Source organism: Cnephaeus nilssonii (genome assembly GCF_951640355.1).
Source record: "Cnephaeus nilssonii genome assembly, chromosome: 5".
NCBI lineage: Eukaryota > Metazoa > Chordata > Mammalia > Chiroptera > Vespertilionidae > Cnephaeus > Cnephaeus nilssonii.
This window is the reverse complement of record NC_137076.1, coordinates 63,202,628-63,227,043: the sequence shown is the minus strand read 5'-3', so window position 1 is coordinate 63,227,043 and position 24,416 is coordinate 63,202,628. Positions and strand designations below refer to the sequence as shown.

The window sequence follows — 24,416 nt, the reverse complement described above, 5'->3', positions numbered from 1 at the left end:
CTTCTCTAAACTCCGTGTAATTACTACATGTAACTCCTGTAGTTGAAGATAGCCACAGAGGCCTCTGGATCACTAATACACGATCTCATATTTTATTAATAAGAAGTGGGGACATTTTTTCTATTGCCTTTTTTTGCTTTAAGGTTTACTTGTTAGAAATTATTCCTTTTTTTTTCAATTGTCTCAGTTACTTTATCGTGTCCAATGAAACCAAGTTTAAGTCACTGGGAATAAATAAACTCTTACCGTCAAGTGTTACTGTCCAGTTAAAAGAAAAATATTCTATTTTCTTATTAAATTGCTTTTTAATTTTATACAAAATTGAATATCAGATCCTTTATTTCACCAGCATGACAATTATAAAAATCTTTCAAAACCCTTATACATACTAGTAGCAAGACCATGTTCATTATTGCTTATAGTGAACCACTTTTGAGAATAAAATGGAACAATAAAATAATTTCAAATATACATATTTGAAATATTTATTGATCTACAAATTTGTTGATTTGACCTAATATACACTTCTATATTTAAATATGGAATTATATCTTACATATGATATATATGTAACATATTACATCTAATTTATATTACATATATTATATATTACATATATGATTATATATTACATGTTGTATGTTATGCTATATACATGCTTAAATTGCATATAAAAGGTAAATTAAATTTAAAAACCTAATTTATAACAATTTTCTTTTTTTTAAATATATTTTATTTATTTTCTTACAGAGAGGAAGGGAGAGGGATAGAGAGTTTGAAACATCGATGAGAGAGAAACATCGATCAGCTGACTCCTACACACCCTCTCCTGGGGATGTGCTTGCAACCAAGGTACATGCCCTTGACTGGAATTGAACCTGGGACCCTTGAGTCCATAGGCTGATGCTCTATCCACTAAGCCAAACCTATTAGGACATAAAAATTTTCTTAATACTAACTTAAGCAGAATTACTATCTTTATACATAGTCTTGTGGTTTACTAATAATTAGTCTCTTATCTATAGCTATTTAAAATACACTAGAGGCCCGGTGCACAAAATTCATACACTCAGCAGGGGGGCGGTGTCGTCCCTTAGCCCGGCCTGTGCCCTCTTGCAGTCCGGGAGCCCTCAGGGGATGTTCAACTGATGGCTTAGGCCTGCTCCCCAGGGGCCTGCTGCAGAGGTGGGAGAGGCTACTGCCACCGCTGCTGTGCTTTGCCAGCCATGAGCCTGGCTTCTGGCTGAATGGAGCTCCCCCTGTGGTCAGTGCATGTTATAGTGACCGGTCGTTCTGCCAATGGGCCAAAACTGGCTCTCTGACATCCCCCAAGGGGTTCCAGATTGTGAGAGGGCACAGGACAGGCTGAGGGACCCCACCGGTGCAAGATCGGGGCCAGGGAGGGACAGCGGGAGGGCTCCAGGGCATGTCCAGTCAATCGACCGGACCCCAGCAGCAAGCTAACCTACCGGTTGGAGCTTCTGCCCCCTGGTGATCAGTACACATCATAGTAACTGGTTGACCAGTCAACTGTCTGCTCCCTGGTGGTCAGTACACGTCATAGCAAACAGTTGAGTGGCCTTAGCATATCATTAGCATATTATGCTTTGATTGGTTGAACGGCCAACTGAACAACTGGACATTTAGCATATTAGGCTTTTATTATATAAGATTGTCGGTGATATTATTCTGAATAAAATTTTTCTACACATAATCTCTCTATAAATTGTTTTTTCTGAAATATTCTTCAAAGATTTATTTTATGGATAATTTGAAATGATGGAATCTTTAGTGGACTCTTCTCTGTCTGACCATAATACTTTTAATTGAAGAAACAGTTTCACCAGAGGCATTGAGTTAAGCTTAGAGGAAATTATTTTGATTTTGTTAGACTAATGTTAATTTTTTCAGTATTGAAATATATAAATATTTTTGCCCAAGTGTTTTAACAGTATTGTCTTTTACTTTTGTTCAGCAAAACTTCCAATACAACTTTTTCACAATTAAAAAATGCATTAAAAAGTGTGTCTATATTTAATATTTTTCAAAAATATATATTTTTATTGATTTCAGAGAAGAAGGGAAAGGGAGAGAGATAGAAACATCAGTAATGACAGAGAATCATTAATCAGCTGCCTTCCATGCACCCCACACTGGGGATTGAGCCTGAAACTTGGACATGTGCCCCCAAAGGGAATTAAACCGTGACCTCCTGGTTCATAGATGCACATTCAACCACTGAGCAACATCAGCCGGGCTATATTTAAGATATTTTGAATATTTGCCAAATGCAATTCTATAAAATCACAGGCTTTCTTAATTTAATTTCATTCTAGTACAGACTATAAAGGTACCCAGTGAAAATAGCTGTTTTATTCAAATATTCTTCCAATAAGTTAGGAATTGTATCCTATCTAATAAAAGAGTAATATGCAAATTGACCATCACTCCAACACACAACATGGCCACCCCGTATGGTCAAAAATGGCTGCCCCCATGTGGACACAAGATGGCCACCACAAGATGGCCTGCAGGGGAAGACAGTTGGGGGGACCCAGGCCTGCAGGGGATTGCAGTTGGGGGGGACCTGGCTTACAGGGGAGGGCAGTTGGGGGAACCAGGCCGGCATGGGAGGGCAGTAAGTGGCAATCGGGCCAGCAGGGGAGCAGTTAGGCATTGATCAGTCTGACAGGGAAGTGGTTAGGGGGTGATCAGGCTGGCAGGCAGAAGCGGTTAGGGGTGATCAGGCAGGCAGGCACGTGAACGGTTGGGAGCCAGTAGTCCTGGATTGTGAGAGGATGTCCGACTGCCCACTGGGATCGGGCCTAAACGGGTAGTCGGACATCCCTCGAGGGCTCCCCAATTGGAGAGGGTGCAGGCTGGTCTGAGGGACACCCCCCCATGCACAAATTTCATGCACCAGGCCTCTAGTATATAAACAAAATTTAAACAGTAAATCTTATGTATGGTTGCAGATTTTCTCATTTTGTTTTTGTGTAAATACAGTATATGTTAATGTCTTCTTGTCTGCAAGTTGTGCTTTTAACAATGTCATTTCTCTAAAACTAAAAATAATTGTTAAAAATTTTGGCATTGCATTCATTAATTATTTGGCTTACAAATTTCAGCTCACTAAACGATCAGTACCAATGTAGTATGATATAATTTTATTGAATAAATAATTATTTAAAGGCTGAAAAAATGTCTAAAGTCTAATTGATGATGACAGCAAAGAGGGGGTATTTTCTATATTAACCTTCAGTTTCCTCCCAAAAATTTATACTGCAGTTACTCTCCCTACTTATAAATTACAAGAGGCCCAGTGCACAAAAATTGTGCACTCAGGATGGGGGGCTCCCTCAGCCTGGCCTGCTCCCTTTTGCAGCCTGGGAGACCTCTGGGAATGTCCAACTGATGATTTAGGTCTGCCTTATGGGCCTACGCCATCAGTCGGACATCCTTAGTGCTGCTGCAGAGGTGGGAGAGGCTCCCGCCACCACTGCTACACTTGCCAGCCATGAGTCAGCTTCTGGCTGAGCTGCGCGCCTCCTGTGGGAGCGCACTGACCACCAGGGGGCAGCTCCTGCATTGAGCATCTGCCCCCTGGTGGTCAGTTCCACTGTCCGGTCTATTTGCATATTAGCCTTTTATTATATAGGATGTGTGTTTTTGACAGCTGTAGCATCTACATTGATTATTAGAATGTTGTGTCGTATTGAGATGCACATTTGTGTGTGTGTGTTCAGCAATTTTGAGTATGTTTTATTCCATAGATTTCTTAATTTAGTAACAACAAGGTTTTTTACCACAATGCTGTGCTCTGCCAATATTCATTTTGTAATTATGATCTCAAAGAGATTTGTCTTCAGGGTTAAACCTTTTAACCAAACTTGCAATAATATTTACAATAATAACAAATGTTTTGCTTTTGAAGAAAAAATTTCCAAAAACTTTATAAGGACTCCATAATAATATCAAACCACTATAAAATTAGGTTAACTGATTTTATATTTGAAGCATCTGTTATATAATCCTACCTAATAAAATAGTAATATGCAAATTGACCACACCTTCGCTACGCCCAAGCCATGCCCACCAGCCAAAGCCATGCCCACCAGCCAATCAGGGCGAGTATGCAAATTACCCAACAAAGATGGCAGTTAATTTGCATACGCTGAGGGAGGGAGGAGTGAAGACTGAAGACAACTTAGAAGGAAGAGGGAGGAAAAGTGGAAAGCAAGGTGGCTGCCAGAGGGAAAGCCCGGGTGGGGCGGAGCGGGGCGGAGCGGGGCGGAGCGGGGCGGAGTGGGGCGGGCGGCAGCGGCCCGCGGGTGCAGGTGCAGTGGCTGCAACGGTGGCGGCAGCGGCAGCGCACGCGGCCGCAGCGGCCACTTACAGGATTCTTCCTGCAAATGGGCTACTAGTATGCTATAAAACAGGAACTATTTAGTAGCTCTTCTGCTAATAATGACAAGATGTTAGGAGCTATTGTTTTACATTTCATATGTGCACAAGAAATTTTGAAATAAAAAAGAACAAAACTAATTGTGGCAGTCATGGTGATATGCCATATTGATCTGCCTTCAAGAAACGAGTGTGGCTTTTTTTTCACGGAAGAGCTAGATAACCACTAGTAGATAATAGTCTTTAGAGACGTGATTTGGGATGCACTGCAGCATTTGAGTGGAGACTCTGCTCTTCCACAGCCAATGACTCAGGACAGTGGCCACATCCGTGCCTGTTAATTTCTGCACAACTGGAGCCACCTCTATTAGGTGATCTGATCTCTATTCTGGAGAATTGGTTCCACCAAGACTACGTCAGGTCTGCATTGCAATCTCTGTACTCTCTGCTAACTCTCCTCCTTGCCTGTTACGGACTTCATAATGTGTCTCCAAAGTCCATATATGAAACCCTCGACTTCCATACCTTGGAATGTGATTGTATTTGGAGATAGGACCTTTAAAGAGGTCATTGAGTGAAAATGCTCAGTATCTGCTATTAAATGTGTGAAAAAAAGTCTTCTTACTTTAGCCTATGGATGGTTTTCCCCCTAAAGATCAGCAGGGTCTTTTCAGGTGTGTCCGCAGTCGGGGTGGAGGGTAGTTAGACAATCATCTTCTCCTTGTTAACTTACATAGTTAACTCTGTTTTATTGAAAGTTATTACCTTCTACCCATCTTGCCATTAATTGAATGAAATTATCAATGTGCATATCAATGTATAAAAATATATCCTAACCATACATAATTTTTCCTATAAAAGTATTCCCATTTTTTCCTCTGTTGTAACAATAATGTGCAACTATTGTTACCAATTATGTAAATACCTGGCTGCCATTTTATGTATTGTTTAACAATTTTAGTGACTCACATTGTTTCTAAGAGAATATTTGGCTCACTTGTACGCCATCTTGTCGTGAATAACTCTTTCTTTATATCCTAAGATGTCCTTCAATATTACCTATTCTTAAGTACTGATGGCTAAGTAAGACCCTGCTTTACAGAGTACTCTCCACTTTGAACAAATTTTAGTCCAAATCTGTGAAAATAAAAATTATGAATTATAAAAATAAAAATTATAAAAACAATTTTTATAAAAATTATTAAAAATTATAAATTATAAATATATATAAATTATAAAAATAAAAATTATAAAAACAATTTCACCCCAGTAAATATAATAAAAATAAAAGAAAAAGGAAAAATAAAATATAGCAAACTATTAAGAAACATTGCACTCTAATTTCTTTTCAAACTAACTTGATAAAGAAAAAATAAATCCATACTATGGATTGTTTTACATAATTTATTTGTTTAATTTTAATTTTTTTTTGTCACATAAAAAAAAATAAGTTGCCAACAGCACTTTATTTTTTTTTTTCAACATCCTGTTCTGCAGCTTCTTTGGCTCTTTTTGCCCAGATGCCAAAGAGCCAGGCATTGGCACGGGCCATTCGAAGACTGGCAAATTCCTTGAAGTTCTTCTCCTTCTCCGTGATGACCCTGGCTTTCTCCTTCTTATAGACATTGCATATGGGCATGACTGGTCCGGTCAGCTGTGTGGCCAATTTGAGTTCTTCAGCAGAACTGTCTCCCTTCTTGGGGGTCGAAGGCTTCCTGGGGAAGAGTATGAGCTTGGAGCGGTACTCCTTCAGCCGCTGCATGTTGGCCTGCAGGGACTCAGTGGACTTGTTCCGCCGCCTCGGATCCACCGAGATCCCAATGGTCCGGGCCACCTTTTTGTGGATGCCAGCCACCTGCCCGAGGAGACAGACACCAATGAAGTCCCAAGGAGTCTCTAATCTCCATACCCTAATGAAAGGATTGTTTTACATAATTTATTTGTTTTATTTTAATTTTCTAAAGAGCCTTTGGTATATGTGTAAGTACACCTATTTTATATGTAAGCAAACTGGGATTTGGAGACCTTACTGACTCCTTTTCCCAGTTTCTGTAGGTGAAAGAACTAGAAATAAATTTAGGATTTCAGACCTCACATCCATGTGATCTATGTCACAGTAAGGTGGTAACACTTAAACTGTTACATTAAGTAAGTACAGATATACTGCGATGATAATATCCAAATGATCTATCTATAATAATAAAAGTGTAATATGCAAATTGACAGAACGGCCGACATCTTTCCGGACAACCTTCTGGATGAAGCCGGGGCTACAGCCACAGGATCAAGGCAGCCATGGGGGCAGCAAGGGATCGAGGCAGCTGCCGCAGCTGTGAGGGAGGGATCGAGGCAGCCGCCATGGCAGCGAGGGATGGATCGAGGCAGCTGCCGTGGTTGCGAAGGCCTACTCTTGCACAAATTTCGTGCATCGGGCCTCTAGTCCTATCTAATAAAAGAGTAATATGCAAATTGACCATACGTCTGCCACACACACAAGCCACGCCCACAAGCCAATCAAGAACGAGTATGCAAATTAACCCAACCAAGATGGCTGCAGCCACAGAGAGAGCAGGAGGGAGGCTTGGGTTTCCCCGGCGATGGAGGAAGCCACGCTTTCCGCACACCCTGGCCAGCCTAGGACTCCACTCCAGGCTACAAAATTTCAATTATAGAAGATAAATAAATCCCAACAAAAATGGCGGCAGCCACGGAGCTGGAGAGAGCAAGAGGCTAGGGTTGCCCCCGGCAATGGAGGAAGCCAAGCTTCTGCAGACCTGGCCTGCCTTGGTCTCCTCTTAAGGCTACAAAGTTTCAATTATAGAAGATAAATAAACACCAACAGAAATGGCTGCAGGCCACGGAGTGAGCAGGAGGCTTGGCTCCGCACCAGGCTACAAAGTTTCAATTATAGAAGATAAATAAATCCCAGATACCAGGGCCTCCACTTGGGTTGTCGGGGGGGGCGTGGCTGGCCTGCAAACCACCACAGGACCCTCGCCCAGGCTGCCCCACGCCCCAAGGGAACCCCCACCCTGATCCAAGACACCCTTCAGGGCAAACCAGCTGGCCCCCACCAATGCACCAGGCCTCTATCCTATCTAATAAAAGAGTAATATGCAGATTGACCATCACTCCAGCACACAAGATGGCTGCCCCCATGTGGTCAAAGATCCTGCCACCATGTGGACACAAGATGGCCACCACAAGATGGCCAGCAGGGGAGGGCAGTTGTGAGGGACCAGGCCTTCAAGGGAGGGTAGTTGGGGGCGATCAAGACTGCAGGGGAGGGCAGTTAGGGGTGACCAGGCCGGCAGAGGAGAGAAGTTGGTGGTGACCAGGCCTGCAGGGGAGGGCAGTTAGGGGTGACCAGGCCTGCAGGGAAGGGCAGTTAGGGGTGACCAGTCCTGCAGGGGAGGGCAGTTAGGGGCAAACAGGCTGGCAGGGGAGCAGTTAGGCATCAATCAGCTGGCAGGGGAGTGGTTAGGGGGTGATCAGCCTGGCAGGCAGAAGCAGTTAGGGGCAATCAGGAAGGCAGGTAGGCAAGCAGTTGGGAGCCAGCAGTCCTGAATTGGGGAGGGTGCAGGCTGGGCTGAGGGACACCCCCCCCCAGTGCATGAATTTCGTGCACCGGGCCTCTAGTATATAATAAAAGCCTTATATGCTAAGTGTCTGACTGTTCGTTCTACCGTTCTACCAGTTGCTATGATGTGCACTGACCACCAGGGGGTAGACGCTTCTACCGGAGGTTAGTTTGCTACTGGGGTCCAGCCAATCAGAACTGGGCAAGATGGGCCGTACAAGCCTGGAGCCCTCCCGCGGTCCCTCTCCAACCCTGATTTTGCACCAGTGTGGTCCCTCGGTCTGGCCTGCACCTTCTCGCAATCTGGGACCCCTCAGGGGATGTCAGAGAGCTGGTTTTTGGCCTGATCCTACAGGCCAGGCCAAGGAACCCCACCAGTGCATGGATTTGTGCACTGGGCCTCTAGTCTATATATAAAAGCCTAAGCTACCGGCAGACCAGCCGACTGGCCGACTGGCCAACTGGCTGGTAGCTATGACATGCACTGACCACCAGCTGGCAGATGCTCAATACAGGAGCAGAAACTACAGGCATGGAAATATGGAACAGACTGATGAATCTCAGAGGGAAGGAGAGAGGGACGATTGTGGGAAGAGATTAATCAAAGATCTTATATGCATAGTAGAGGCCCGGTGCATGAATGTGTGCATGGGTGGGGTCCCTTGGCATGGCCTGTGGGGATTGGGCTGAAACCAGCAGTCCAACACCACCTGCTGCTCCTGTCAGCTGCTCCTGCTCATCCTGGTCCTGCTGCGCCTGCTGCGGGCTCGTGCCCAGTCAGTCCTATTAAGAAGATGCTCGTGCCACCGCAGCGGCAGCACTCGCCAACTGTAAGCCCTGCATCTGGCGCCCATCCTGAGGGGGTGGGGGGGGCCCATGAAGTGATCGGCCCTTCCAGTGGGCGGTGGGATGTCCTTGGCTGGCCCAGGATCTGGATCCATCCTGCTGACGTTTGTACTGGTTGTCGGGAGCCACCTGACGGCCACTTTTATATTGTTTCTTCCTTGTGGAGCATCTAGGGAGGGAAAGTGGCTGTGGTGCCTGAGGCCGACTTCCAGGAGGCCAGTGGTGCCGTTGAGATCTAGCTGGCAGCACTGGTCCGTTAGTGTCTGGCCCATTCTCTGGAGATTGGACCTGCAGGACTACTGAGGGAGTGAGTGACTGCTGCCGAGCTGGTGGGCTGCTGGGATGGGCCGGTCAGCTGAGCAGCACAACCCCTGTGGGAAGGCACTGACCACCAGGAAGCAGCTTCTGCATTGAGCGTCTGCCCCCTGGTGGTCAGTGCACATCATAGTGACCAGTCAACTGATCATTCGGTTGTTCAGTCGTTCAGTCACTGAGGCTTATATATATATATATATAGAGATTAGAGGCCTGGTGCACAGATAGGTACACTGGTGGGGTCCCTTGGCCTGGCCTGTGGGAATCAAGCTGAAACCGGCAGACCAACATCCCCAAGGGGTCCCAGAGTGCAAGAGGCTGCAGGCCAGGCCGAGGGACTCCACTGGTGCATGAATCCATGCACCGGGCGTCTAGTTAACAAATAAAAGTGATGAAAAAACAGTACTGAAAACCTTTGTTATCTTTGACAAGGAATTGATATCACTGACTTAGAGGGGCAGAAATTAATAGCCCTACTTAAGTGTTAAACTTCCTTATTGTTGTGGTTCTTAGGCCATCCAGAGGCACAAGATAAAAATAGCAGCCCCAGCAAGAACAAGAATAAAACTACTACTTTCATGTAAATTATGTCATAGTCTCCTAATTCACTGGGAAATTAGGTAAAAATTTCTGAGAAATAGGTCACAATTTTAGAGACAAATGTTGCATGAAGTTAATCTGGAAATGTCTTACATTTTAGAAGTGTTTTATGAAGAAAGGCAGACAACATGCCAAGATTTATCAAACCTGTCAACCCCTAGCCCTTCCTGACTGGTGCAGGAACAAGTGATATTGCTAAAATAAACCTGCAGTTTATCTAGTAAAATGAATTTATTTATAAGGGACACAGATGGTGTTTTTATCTCATTTTCCCATTGGATAGTATGACTTTGAAAGTGAAAAGAGCACATGAATAATGAAGTGTTGGCTAGGTAGATGCCACTGAAGAAATGAATCTGGTTTGGGAGACTTGGAAGGAATTGGCCACTTCTCCCAGGGCCCAGGAAGAATGGATCTGACAAGTGTTTGGTGATCTGATTGAAATAATTTTCAGCTAAAATGTGAAGAGAAGGGAGAAAATGTGAAATTAAATATGAAGATATTTCTTGGTTAAGAATCAGAAGAACCATGTGCCATTTGCCCATTAATTAGTCAAAAAATTATTCAAAAAAGATTATGGAGTGATAACCTGTGATTTCAGTTACTTGTAAGCAATGAAGAACAGTAAGAATCACAAATAATATATGAAATTTTCTTAATCAGTTGAAATTGATTGAATTAAAACATATTCTAGTGTTTTACATACCAGTTATATACATACTGGTACACAGAGGGAGCAATAAACATAAACACATTAAGTGAATATGTATGTTGAAATATAAACATAGATTTTTGAAATGTTCCACTGTTGAAAAATATGGCATTTCTTAAGTAAAGAAATGATTTTGTTAATGAAGTTACTCTGTATAAAATGATATTAACGTATTTAACATTCCTCATCTCAATATAAGTTTTCCTATATATTCTATACAGGGTTTTAAAAAAATATATTTTATTGATTTTTTACAGAGAGGAAGGGAGATGGATAGAGAGTTAAAAACATCAATGAGACAGAAACATTGATCAGCTGCCTCCTACACAACCCCTACTGGGGATGTGCCTGCAACCGAGGTAGATGCCCTTAATCAGAATCGAACCTGGGACCCTTCAGTCCGCAGGCAGACGCTCAATCCACTGAGCCAAACCAGTTAGGGCATATTCAGGGTTTTTTAACTTCACTTCTGTTACTTACTTCTTATGTAAATATGAATATAGTTTTTATCTTGTCAGAGAAGGAGGGTTATATGCAGATTTTAGCTCCAACCTTATGGATAGGCCTTGAAAAAGTTCTTTAAATCTGTAAGTCTCCCTATATTTTTCTGTCAAATAAGATGCATACTTTATTTCATGTTGTCATGAGGATTAAACTGAAATGGTTTATGTAACAAAGCACTTGGCATAACTTTGGGAGATGTCAAGTCTTCATTCTCTACAACTGCTCCATCTTCTTTCTTCTCTTCCTCAGGTTAGCCCCATCTGGAAGCCTGGGGAATATTCTTGACTATATCTCCTTATTCATCAAATATATTTATCCATTCACTGATATGAACATTAAATATTTATAATCTTAAAATCTTCTTCATTATTGTGTCTGAGCTTAGGTCACTGGCATCTATTGCTTTGAGATTTGTAATAACCTATAGCTTTGTCCACTTTTAATTCATTGCTCAAGCATGTATGCAAGAACAATGACTCTCCCAAACTTCCTCAAACTCCTGAGTTTGGTTGTATTTTAATTTTTTGTTTGATTTATTTTTAAACAATCAAGCATGCATGTAGACTTCTAACAATATCATCAGTTGTATTTGGAGAACCACTCATTTTCCCTCACAAAGTTCCATGCCACAGAGCTAAGTGTGAGCATCTTCAGGCTTGGAAAATCTGTATTTGTCATCCCACATCCTACATTGATTGATTCAGGAACATGCACGTGACCCAAGTACATTTAATTACAGAAGGTTAAAGATAATTCAAGAATTATCAGGACATAAATAATTGTTTCTGTTTGAATTTGTGCTATATAAGTCTGGATTTTCTGGTACCATTTTTGCACACCTCAAGGAGCAAGCCAGACATGCCTCTCTGGGCATGAAACCATATAGAGAAAGGCTGATCTCAGATATGTCTTCCCAGACCAAGGTCCTTGGACGTTTAACTTATCTAAACCTCTCCTTATGCCTTTCGATTCTCTAAGCACTGTCTCTGTGTCTCTCTTACTCATCTCCCTATATTCTATGGCTTCATATATTCTCCAGATTTCTCTCTCTCTCTACACACACACACACACACACACACACACACACACACACACATACACACACACACATTTCAATAGATTCTCCCTTCTCCTTTTTCATGTTGTGTCTTTTTACTGGGACAATGTGGAACGATTTGCAGATATTTCTGAAGTTCACATAGTAGAACCTCATTACTACGTAAAGGGTCAGGATGGCACAATATTCATCTCTTGTCCTTAATTTTCCACTTTTATGCTTGGCACAAGGTAGGCATCCATTAAATTATTTCCAACTGACTTCTATAAATCATGTATTCATTGCAGGAACATTTAGGACCTGTTTCTCAAATGTATGCTTACACTTTGATAGAATTTTTAATGTAGTGTGAATATGTTTTATTCTCTGACTTAATTCCCCAAAGTTAGAAGAAAAGAAGGCTGTATTTACTCTATTGCAATACAGTTTTCACAAACTTACTGCTAATATTTATTGAGGATTTACTGTGTAACAGGTCCTATGTCATATGCTTTCCATTAAGCTCATCTATCAAACATTATAGATACAGTATTAAATACTTATTTCTGATAAAGCACTGATTGTTGAAGAGGTAGATTAAGTGGAAATCACAGTTAATTGGAAGTAGGGCCAGGGTTGAAACTCAGGCATCTTTGCTTGAACATTTATATTTTTAATGTTTATACTGTGTTGTATGCAAATACTACTAAGTGGGGTTTTTTTTAGTCTGATTTTCTATTTGTGAATAAACTTAACATGTTTACCAAAGTTTTAATTGAACTTAATCTCACTAGAATTTCCAGTTGACTGCACTGGATGTCAAATCAGCTATTACATTTCTCAGTGCCTAGAAGCACGTAAGTTGAGAAGTTCTCATTGAATTATTCTCCCATCAGAGTGTTTGGGTCCTCCATTCAGCTCTTTTCTGGCTAGAGAAACTAATTAATTCGCCATGTGTCAGTTACTGCATTTATTACAATGGAGATGTGACCACAAATTTTTTGTAAAGAGTAAATTAAATTAGGTTTTGCATATGTAAACTAAGTCAAATTAGAGGCATTCTGTAAGGTTATTTCTTTCTAAACACTGAAAGAAACAAAAAATGGAATACATTTGAGAAAAATTGATACATCTATCTTGAATGCATGAGATGTTCATAGTGTTCAAACTAATAATCATTGTCTCTTGTATTTGTTTTGTACCTGTTCTTAAAGGTGGTATATTCCCCCTGCTTCGGTCAAGAGTTCTAAGAATGAATGGTGTGAATCTAATCTTAGTTATAAGCTTGGTAGTAGCCAAAATAATTACAACAATTTTTTGCCAGGTTTCTTTCCTATCTATTAGTTTCCCTTTTGCTTAACTTGAGGGGGAAAAATAAGTACATTGGGAGTATTTATTTTTATTTTTTAAAATATATTTTTATTGATTTCAGAGAGGAATGATAAGAATCATTGATTGGCTGCTTCCTGCATGTCCCCTACTGGGGATTGAACCCACAACCCCGGGCATGTGCCCTTGAACGGAATCAAACCTGGGACCCTTCAGTCCACAGGCTGACACTCTATCCACTGAGCCAAAAAGCTAGGGCTACATTGGGAACATTAAAATAAAGAAAACATAGAGATCAACCAAAGGACTTGTATGCATGCATATAAGCATAACCAAAGGACACAGACAATAGGGGGCAGAGATATGTGTGTGTGGGCGGGGGAGCAGCCCGGGAGAGGTCAATGGGGGAGAAAGGAAACATATGTAATACTTTCAACAATAAAGAATTTAAATTAAAAAATAAAATAAATATAAAATGAAGAAAACTCATAGGTTATTTGATTATTGGGAGTGGGGTAGTGGAGCGAGAATAACACTTAGGAGAATTGAAAGAAATAGTATGAAAATATATAAAACTGATGTACAAGTTTGTTTAGTTTTTGAAATGAATAGAAATAAACTGGACATGAGATAAATAAAATAATTAAATAGAATCAAAATATACCAAAAGTCTTGAAGAGAAGTAAAGATTGAGATATAATGTTCTAAGAGTACTTTCAATGGAATTACGGGATGTCTTGGATAAACTTCACAGACATTGATCTTTCCTTACTTTCAATTGCTCAGTGTTTTTTCAACTACTTGCGCATAGGTGGCCTTTAACTACTTCCCAGACAACAGAGTGAGCACAGTGGTTGCATAGAAAAGCAACAGAATTCAGGGAAAAACTAATAGGTTTCTCTATTAAAAAGTTCTGCAGATGCCTTTATTAGGATAATTTTTATGCTAAATTAAGTTGATGATTTTAGAGTGTCACTCAAAACTGAGCATTTCAAATGTAAGATTTGGCAACTGTTAAAACTCACTATGAATGTTGACCACAGAAAGAAAACAACACAAACACCACTAACTAAAAGCTGCAACTAAAAATTTGAACTGTTTATTCTATTTCCTCATCATTATTTTTATTACCCCGAAATCCAAAAGGTATTGTCTCTGTTCTTTAAACATACTGAAACTCACTCATTTATTCATGCATTTTTCATTTACTCAGGACTCTTTTTTTAAATAGTGCTTGTTCAATACTTCACTGTTATGAATACAAACAGGCATTATAATATTTTTCACTTGTAATTCAAGCAGCCAAAGAGTTTAGTTAATTATTCATGTCAATGAAATTGAGCATGCATGAGAAGCAAAAACGTAATATGAATAAAACTGTATTGTTAACTCCTGAGCAAAGGTTTCAGGCCCTACCAAATCCTACTCTGTGCAGTAAATTAACTCTCCATCAGTAAGACTGCTTCAGATAGAAAGGGTAATAGTAAAGCATCTACATAAATGCAGGGACTTCTAATAATACATCCTGACCCAATAATGTTTTAAAACCTGCTGATCTCAATTGAGCAGAGAACTGCCAAATTTAAAATTTATTCACCAGGTGATCAAGTCTGTTATTTTTTTTATAGACTCATGATTGAAAAACTCTATTAGCTTTCACATGTATTAGAAGAAATAATTATTCTACATACTTGCTCAGGTTGCACATAGAGCAAGTATAGTACATGCAAAAGTGTCAGAGACACTTGGAGGCATTTAAATGAAGATCGTTTTTACCTTAGGAAAGAGACTTGCTTGCTGGACCTATGTAACACGATAATAAATTGGAAGTAATAAGTTACCTTTTTTATTTATAAAATGCAAAATATCACAATATAAAATTTGGAAAAACTTATAGGACTAAGAACTAAAACTACATTTGAATAATAGACTTAAATGTTAATTTATATTAAATAGAAACTGAATAAATGAAATCAATTATTCTAACTTTCATAAACTATAAAAAATAAAGCCAAGCAAACATTAATATTTGAGTTAACTTTTGAAAGGTAGTCTTTTATAAGCCACACAACATTAACCAGGAAATCTACAGCACTTACAGCATTGATAGTTTTTCAATTAACCATCATAAAATACAGGTGAAACTATATGAATAGGGCTTTAGTAAACTTTCTTAGTCTTTTGTGATTTTTTTATAACTCATTCAATAGTATATTATTTAAAATGCTGCTTCCATGCAGATTTATAATTTTTTCAGACCTAAATAGACTCAGAGCAATTAGGATTAGTTGACCAAACTGACAATTAGGCAACTCTCCAAATAAAATCATGTATTTGAAATCTTTCTCAAAAAATTGTCATCTAAGTAACTCAAGTAAAAGTATAAACTTGGCAGGCTTTCCTGTTTTCTTTAAATTCTTAAGTAACTTCTTTTATTTTTAAAGAGACAGAAAATGCACAGATCTACAGTATTATGATCTGCTTTCTGTGAAGATAGTGCTAGGGTACCACAGGCTGCTGGCTCCTTCCCTCAAAATCAATACTGAAGAGAATCTAGAAGCAAGAGGAAAAATAAACATGAATTCCAGGAAGTCCAGCAGCATCCAAAACCTTGAAAAATCTCCAGGGATTTCAGAAACTCTTTTGAATTAATATATATGTGGCAATTGAGCTCTTGTACCCCAGAGAAGAGAGATTTCAACGGCAGATCTAACAAAATAGATGGGAGGAAAACTTTCAGAGGTGTTTTTCTTGCCTCTCCCCATGTTCCTTTTGACAAGCAGAGCTGGTTTCCTCCAGGTAATATCAGTGCAGCACAAACTCTGCTTGGATGACAAGTGGAAGACAGCACTTAATGACCAGCTGCCCTCAGGCATTCACTGTCACTGCTCCTGATTTAAGGAAGGCAGAACAGTTGGAATACACATGTGCAGGCAGCCTCCTCCAATTGCTGCTTCTCCTTACGTGTGTAAAGGTTCAACCAGGCCTAGGATGTTGCTCTCCTCCATGATGCTTCCATCCTTATAGCTGTTCCAAACAGCTGAAACAATCATGAACTGAGAAGTAAGGTCATCATCTACTGGCCAGTAAGGGTCAACCTCTCAGTCATAGAACAAGGTGCAGAAAGCAGAGAATGACTCTAGAGTAGCAAGCAGTCCTGGTTTTTTGTCCGACAGGAAACATTCATTGGGTGAAAATTTTGTAGCCCTAACACAGAGGATACCAAAATGTCTCATATAGCTACCACAGCCTGCTGGATTTTCTTCACATGAAATGGTAAATGAGGAAGAGAAGAAGTAAATAAAGCAATGTAAAACATAGCTACTCTAACTAAACATAGGTTTAAATTTATATTCATAACTTTGTTTTCTACCACACACTCTGTTTCCTTAACCCTCTACCAGCATCTAGAATGGAACTCTTTTTTTTTTATTATTAATCAAACTACTTTAAGACTTGAGTCCTCATTAGCATTGTCTTTATATAGTCTCAGTATTTTTCCATTATCAAAGACTTGTCAGCAAGAGGGCTGGAAGAGGTGCTGAGTCAATCCTCTGGGTTGCATGCTTGGACATCTTGGTATCAGTGCAGGGCAGAGCTCATTTGTTGCTTAGGAATTAGAACCAACCTATCACCATACAATTTAAGGATCTTCTTTTTTCATTGGTTTAGTGGCAGGAGGAGCCTATGTTGATCAGAGAGTTGTCTCAGCTTCCAGATCTAATGAGATCATTGCCATATTCCACATGGAAGCATTTCTTCATTGCACAGTAGAACCTTCAAACTGGTGTTGCCTAGTGAGTTGGATATAGTTGTAAGAACGGCCATTCCTACCCTACATCCTTTGGCTTGTGAACCTATGTTTCTGGTTATGGAAGACATAGCACCATATATGGCTACCGGTTATGTTATAAAGTGAATTATTTAGGAAGCACTCCAATCTTGTAGGGAGTTGTCAGCCAGCTGGCATTGAAATTGAACATTCTGTGGGTTGTAACATAATTCTGTCAAACCAGCTGCTTTGGGACTACAGAGCACATGGTAAAAATATTCTGCGGGTGTGGCTCCTTGTCTGTGCCCTCTTTGTCAAGCCATCTATCCCTTCCCCAGAAGTGATCTTTAAAGGAAAATCATAGCAATGGATAAGACCTTGCGGCAAAAGCCCTGAGGGCAGGGCTTGAAATATTTTTGCATGAGGTGTCTTTCTCCCAAGGGGAGAAAAAAAAATCATTGCGTTCTTCATGACAGAAAGTGCCTTATATAATAATGATAGCTTTTTCTTTTCCCTGTTGAGCAGACACCAACGCAAATAGCCACAGAGTGGCCCAGGGAAATGTAACCTATGCAGCTAGTCACTTCTCAGGCCTCTGCTTCATTTGAAGGTACACCTGTCCATAAACTGGCTTAGGTCTGGGGAGTGAGTATAAGGTGAGTTAGGTTTCTGGTAACCAGACATGGATATTTCCCCCCATATATGTTTAGCATTCACATTACCAGAATATCCATCTGTTATCCATCGGTTTCATTGCTTATCTTTTGCTAGTCATTGACCTTGATAAAGCCTGAGGCCAAAGACCAATAAGAACACAATTGTAGTCAATTGCAGAATTGCAGTTAAGTTTATTATTTTGCTATAGCAATAAAAGCATGCTGGAAGAATCATGACATGTCTCTGTAAGGAGAGGACATTATAGGATGTGTGTGTGTGTGTGTGTGTGTGTGTGAGTGTGTGAACCCCATGATTTTGTTTTCGTGTTTTTCTTTGTTTTGTTTTTATAGGGGATGCCTGAGGGCCAGGGTTGATGCCTGGTCCAGGTGGGTGGAGTGTGGGGTTTACCAGGAAGGCATATAAGGTGCAGTTGGGATGTGCTATGTGGCTTCGGTTTTATGTGGGGGAATAAGTGTGGGTCCTGGTCGAGGGGCAGAATAGGGTAGTCTGGAATCCCTGAGTGTCAGGGAAGCTTAGAAAGTGTTGGGATCGACCCAGGAGCTACTGCTGTCACCATTCTCCCCAAAGGAAGCCAGTTCTGACTTCCCAGGAGTTCTCTACGGGCCAATGGGGAAATCTGACATGAGACCACCTTGATGCCCAAGTGCTAGAGGACCCTAGTGCCAGATGCCCCACACCAATCAAGAAAATTCTAATTCACCTCAACCTCCCCCCACTCAGGGTAACAGTGTCACAATGCCTCTCTCCAGGGACCTGGTCAGGTTCAGTGGAAACTCTGACCCAAAATCTGTGCAGACACCAGACCTTCAGAGGTCGAACAGGAGACAGAACTGCCTGTGTCCAGGGTGCAAATCTATAGCCTTGCAGGAGGCAGCAGATGCTGGGGCAGTGATGCTGGCTTCTGGCCTCAAACTCTAGAATTCTAGTAGGACATCTACCAAGGTCCAAGGCCATACCATCATGAAATATTAGAGGCCCAGTACACAGATTTGTGCACTGGTGGGGGATGTGGCCTGCGGGGATTGGTCTGCTGTGGGAGTGCCGCTCATCCTGATCAGCCAAGCGGCACTCCCACTGTGGGAGCGCACTAACCACCAGGGGGAAGCTCCTCCATTGAGCGTCTGCCCCCTGGTGGTCAGTGCATGTCATAGTGACTGGTCAACTGGTTGTTCTGGTCATTCTGCCATTCAGTCACTGGGCTTTTATATATATAGATATGTGGTATACCTCTTATGGTATATAAGATGTGAACAGTGGTATGTATTTATACCCAGTGAGATATGTGTGTGTGTGTGTGTGTGTGTGTGTGTGTGTGTGTGTGTGTTTATTTTTCCGCTGACAATTCTAATTTATTTTGGTGAAAGTATTTTTTGGACTATGAGTGACAGTGAAAATAATTTTTGTAAGATTGAAGGTTGAGGTTAATAATGATAGGACAATTTACATGTCGCATGGAACCTGTTGAAGAAAATACACCTTCTGAGTGGTGAATTGAATAGCTATCACATTTGTGTCATCAGAATCACATAGAAAATAACAAATTTGGGCATTAATTAGGTTTAGAGTAGAAACAATTGTCTTAGAAAAACACAAGACATTTTGCTTTTTCATAGATGAGAGAAGAAAGCTATTGAGATGAAGAGTGTTATGGTAAAGATATGTACAAGCAACGGCCGGAGGTCAAGTGATTGCAGTGAGGTACGAAAATACATTAATAACTATCATAAGTAGTAAATAAAAGGGGGAAAAACAAGTTTTATCAGAAAATTGTGTTTTATCATTTCATGTGGAAAATGTCTCATCAGCTGCTTGATTCAAGAATCTTTTTGTTCCCAGCTTTATTGAAATACAATGGCTACAGAAAATTGTATAAGTTTTATTTGTATATTGTAATGATTTAGTACAAATATATATATACTTGTTCTCTCTCTCTCTCTCTCTCTCTCTCTCTCTCTCTCTATATATATATATATATATATATATATATATATATAAATATTTACAAAATAAGCTGAGTTCATCCTTCACTTCACATAATTACCATTTGTTGATATGTTGATATTGTTATAGTGAGAACATTTAAAATTTTCATTCTTAGCAAATTTAAGGATATAATACAATATTAAATAGAACAAAGCTTAGTTGAGGTAGGGGGTAAAAGGATTTTATAGGATTAATTTTTTAAATGTTTATTTAAAAATTCACATTTTTAAAATGAGAATTAATTATCTAACTGAGATAATAATTTAAAAGGGAGAGAAACCAAGATGGTGGCATAGGTAAGCACCTAAACTGCTGCCTCACACAACAATTTCAAAACTACAACTAAAAGACAGAATGGACATCATCCAGAACCACAGGAAAGCAGAAAGAAAAATTACCTATAGGTTAATGCAAATGATTTAAATGTCAATATTACTCCACCAAAGGACTTGTATGCATGCATATAAGCATAACCAATGGACACAGACAGTAGGAGGATGAGGGCATGTGCTGGGTGACAACTGCTGGGGAGAGGTCAATGGGGGGAAAAGGAGACATATGTAATACTTTAAAAAATAAAGAATGTAGCCGAAACTGGTTTGGCTCAGTGGATAGAGCGTCAGCCTGCGGACTTAAGGGTCCCAGGTTCGATTCCGGTCAAGGGTATGTACCTTGGTTGCGGGCACATCCCCAGTAAGGGGTGTGCAAGAGGCAGCTGATAGATGTTTCTCTCTCATCGATGTTTCTAGCTCTCTATCCCTCTCTCTTCCTCTCTGTAAAAAAATCAATAAGATATATTTTAAAAAATAAAGAATGTAAATTTAAAAATAATACTATATAATAAAGAGGTAATAAGCAAATTGACCATCACTCCAACACACAAGATGGCCACCCCCATGTAGTCAAAGATGGCTGCCCCCAGGTGGACACAAGATGGCTGCCACAAGATGGCCATCAGGGGAGGGCAGTTGTGGGTGATTAAGCCATCAGGGGAGGGCAGTTGGGAGGAACCAGGCCTGCAAGGGAGGGCAGTTGGGGGTGACCGGCCCAACAGGGGAGGGCAGTTGGGGGTGACCAGGGTGGTGGTGGAGAGCAGTTAGGGGCAATCAGGCCTGCTGTGGAGGGCAGTTAGGGGCAACCAAGATGGCAAGGGAGGGAAGTTATGGGTGAACGGCCCAGCAGGGGAGGGCAATTGGGGGCAACCAGGCTGGCAGGGGAGGGCAGTTAGGGGTGACCAGGCCAACAGGGGAGGGAAGTTAGGGGCAATTGGGCTGCAGGGGAGCAGTTAGGCCTCGATCAGGCTGGAGTGGCTAGGGGGTGATCAGGCTAGCAGGCAGAAGCGGTTAGGGGCAATCAGGCAGGTAGGCAGGTGAGCGGTTGGGAGCCAGCAGTCCTGGTTTGTGAGAGGGGTGGGATTGGGCATTAACGGGCAGTCGGACATCCTTCAAGTGGTCCCTGATCGGAGAGGGTGCAGGCTGGGCTGAAGGACACACACCGCCCCTGTGCACGAATTTCGTGCACCAGGCCTCTAGTAATAAAATAAAACAGACACACATCTTGAAAAAAAAAAAAAGAATACTCCATTTTATTTTGCTAAGTACAATCTAGTGAAAAATCTTCTCATGGAAACCTTGTGCTTTTAAATATCTCTTTGATAAATAAATTGCTATTACTTTAAAAACTACTGGCATGAATCTTCCAGCTTAAGTAAAATTTGTTTAAAAAACTCATGACTGTCCAAATGAGCAAGATGAGCAAGAAAATTCCAAACATGACAGGAATAACTGCTCAGCATATGCTATCTTCACATAATAAAAATCACTGTGCAGTAACAAGTGAAAATGTTAAAGTGCCATTATGATAATATTTGAGTTTTAGAGCTTATTGAAATACTTTGTTCTCCTTCTTTATCTTTTACATTTGCAAATGATTTTATTTTCATTTGATGTGAAAATGATATTAACACTAACTGGATTTTTAAATGGAATTGTAAGAGCCTGTGTAATAGTAAATATATAAAAATTTATTGTTATCAAATGAAACACCACATTCACAGCAGTATTTTATTTTTTAAGTGATTTTTATACCTATGAACATCAATGTAGAAATTAAATCAGGTTTGTTATTATTTAGGCCTGGCTGCTGTGACAAAAAACGATCACAAACAAAAAATAATAAAAGATAGAAATTTCATGTCCCTCTCTCTCTTGTATACCATGGACAGGAATAAGGGATCCATGATGTTAAAGGAGCATTGGTAATACATTTGGACTCTCTAATTTATATGCTGCTCGGATTCACTTGGTCAGTGATGTCTTGAGTCAAAGGAAAAGGTGAAAATTGAGCAAGGGGAGGGTATGCTCTTTCCCTTCACAGGCACGAAGAAAATTGCATGCATTTCCACATCCTATTCATAGGACAGGATTAGTTGCAACATAGCTGCATGAGAAGCTGAAAAGCATAGCCTCTAGCTGGGGTTTCAGGTACCCAGCTACTTCTCAGGGTTTTTATTATGGGGGAAATGATAGAAGGGATATTGGGGATTATGTAGTCTTTTCAAAGCTTTTTATAAAAAAAAAATGTTTCACATCACGCAAGAGGAAGATTTATGGCACTACTGAGATGATAACAAGGATGTTAAATTAGCAGACTTCGACTAAAACACAAATAGAATAGCTGTACAAAAAACTTAGCTCCTTCTTGCTTCTTTCTCCCTAGGTATTCCTTTGGATTCCTGATTTCCCAACTCTTTTAATCTAAAATTTTTCTACTAATGGTCTGCAGAGATACATAGGCAGACTACACTATTATAGTAAAGACTGATTTGTTTTGTTAATTTATCAGGAAAATATCTAGATCTTTTATTGTTACTTTCTCTTTTGAATCCCAAGAAAGTAAACCTACCTTTAAAGATGTCTGTTGCAGTCTGTGTATCCATTTCTGCATCTGATATTTGTATCAATATCCAAAGTAATGACATTAAGGAAGATATTTCTGAATCTACAACCAACAAACAGCATCTTCCAATTAACATTATCTTCCAGTTTCCATTGGGCTTCCATTGCCTTAAAGCTCTAGGAAAACTTAACTTCTCTCTATCAAAGAAATATTTGAGATAAGCAGAGAAATTTGATTTTTCTTGTTATTGGTTGGGCTTTCCTTAAATAGACATTGGTCAATTTGAATGTTAGGCTTCGTCAAGATTTTTATCTCCTTATTGATTTCCATTTATTATTCTAAAATTAATAAATTACTCTAAACATATTTAACTGCAATGTTAAATTTCAAGTAAACATTTCTATAAAAATCTAGTTTAAATTTTTATGCATTTTATTGTAAACAAATTTTAATCACACTTTTTTGTTAGTCATATTTCTTACAATGATTATTATATGTATATGAACTAAATTATATTATTTAATACAACACAATATCATTTTTATATTTTGAAAAGTTGTTTTAGTCCACATTTGCACATAAACACACAAAAATTCTCAACATTTTTTTTTTTTTTTACTTTTTAACTTATGGCTTAATTATTTTCTCTCTTTATATTTACCTTATTTGGTTATCTGTTTCTCTTTCAAAAAATCCTATCTAATAAAAGAGTAATATGTAAATTAACCATAACTCTGCTACACCCACAAGCCACGCCCAAGAGCCAATCAGGAGCGAGTACACAAATTAACCCAACCAAGATGGCTGCAGCCACGGAGCGAGCAGGAGGCTTTGGTTGCCCTGGCAATGGAGGAAGCCAAGCTTTCCGCACACCCTGGCCTGCCTTGGCCTCTGCTTAAGGCTACAAAGTTTTAATTATAGAAGATAAATAAATCCCAACAAAAATAGCTGCAGCCACAGAGCAAGCAGGAGGCTTGGCTCTGCTCAAGGCTACAAAGTTTCAATTATAGAAGAAAAATAAATCCTAGATACCAGGGCCTCTGCTTGGGTCACTGTGCGGTATGGCCAGCTTGCAAAGCACCACAGGCCCCTTGCCCAGGCTGCCACACACCCCAAGGGAATCCCCACCCTGATCCAAGACACCCTTCAGGGCAAACCAGCCAGCACCCACCTGTGCACCAGGCCTCTATCCTATCTAATAAAAGAGTAATATGCAAATTGACCATCATTCCAACACACAAGATGGCTGCCAACATGTGGTCAAAGATGGCTGCCCCCATGTGGACACAAGATGGCTGCCACAAGATGGCCAGCAGTGGAGGGCAGTTGTGGGGGACCCAGGCCTGCAGGGGAGAGCAGTTGGTGGGGACCAGGCCTGCAGGGGAGGGCAGTTAGGGGCATACAGGCTGGCAGGGGAGCAGTTAAGCATCAAACAGGCTGGCAGGGGAGTGGTTAGGGGGTGATCAGGCTGGCAGGCAGAAGCAGTTAGAGGCAATCAGGAAGGCAGGCAGGCGAGCAGTTGGGAGCCAGCAGTCCTGGATTGTGAGAGGGATGTCCCAGATTGGAGAGGGTGCAGGCTGGGCTGAGGGACACACCCTCCCCATGCACGAATTTCATGCACCAGGCCTCTAGTATATGAATAAAATGTATTTTTAAATCTATCTCAAGATGTGTAGTAAAACAAATGAAACAATAAAGGTATAAACACAGTAATCTCCAGTGTCTGCAAGAATATTGGGGAGCAGTGAGAATTATCTGG

At 40.5% G+C, this 24,416-nt stretch overlaps 1 protein-coding gene across 1 annotated transcript; it reads right to left on the bottom strand.

Annotated features, from left to right (window-relative positions):
* Positions 1-5,869: 5,869 nt before the first annotated feature.
* LOC307099059 (large ribosomal subunit protein eL13-like) lies at positions 5,870-12,174 on the bottom strand (the record flags this gene model as incomplete). Its single annotated transcript, XM_079770262.1, has 2 exons — positions 5,870-6,259; positions 12,118-12,174. The coding sequence occupies 2 exons, from the start codon at positions 12,172-12,174 to the stop codon at positions 5,870-5,872; spliced, it is 447 nt and encodes a 148-aa protein (XP_079626388.1).
* Between the last annotated feature and the right edge of the window lie 12,242 nt (positions 12,175-24,416).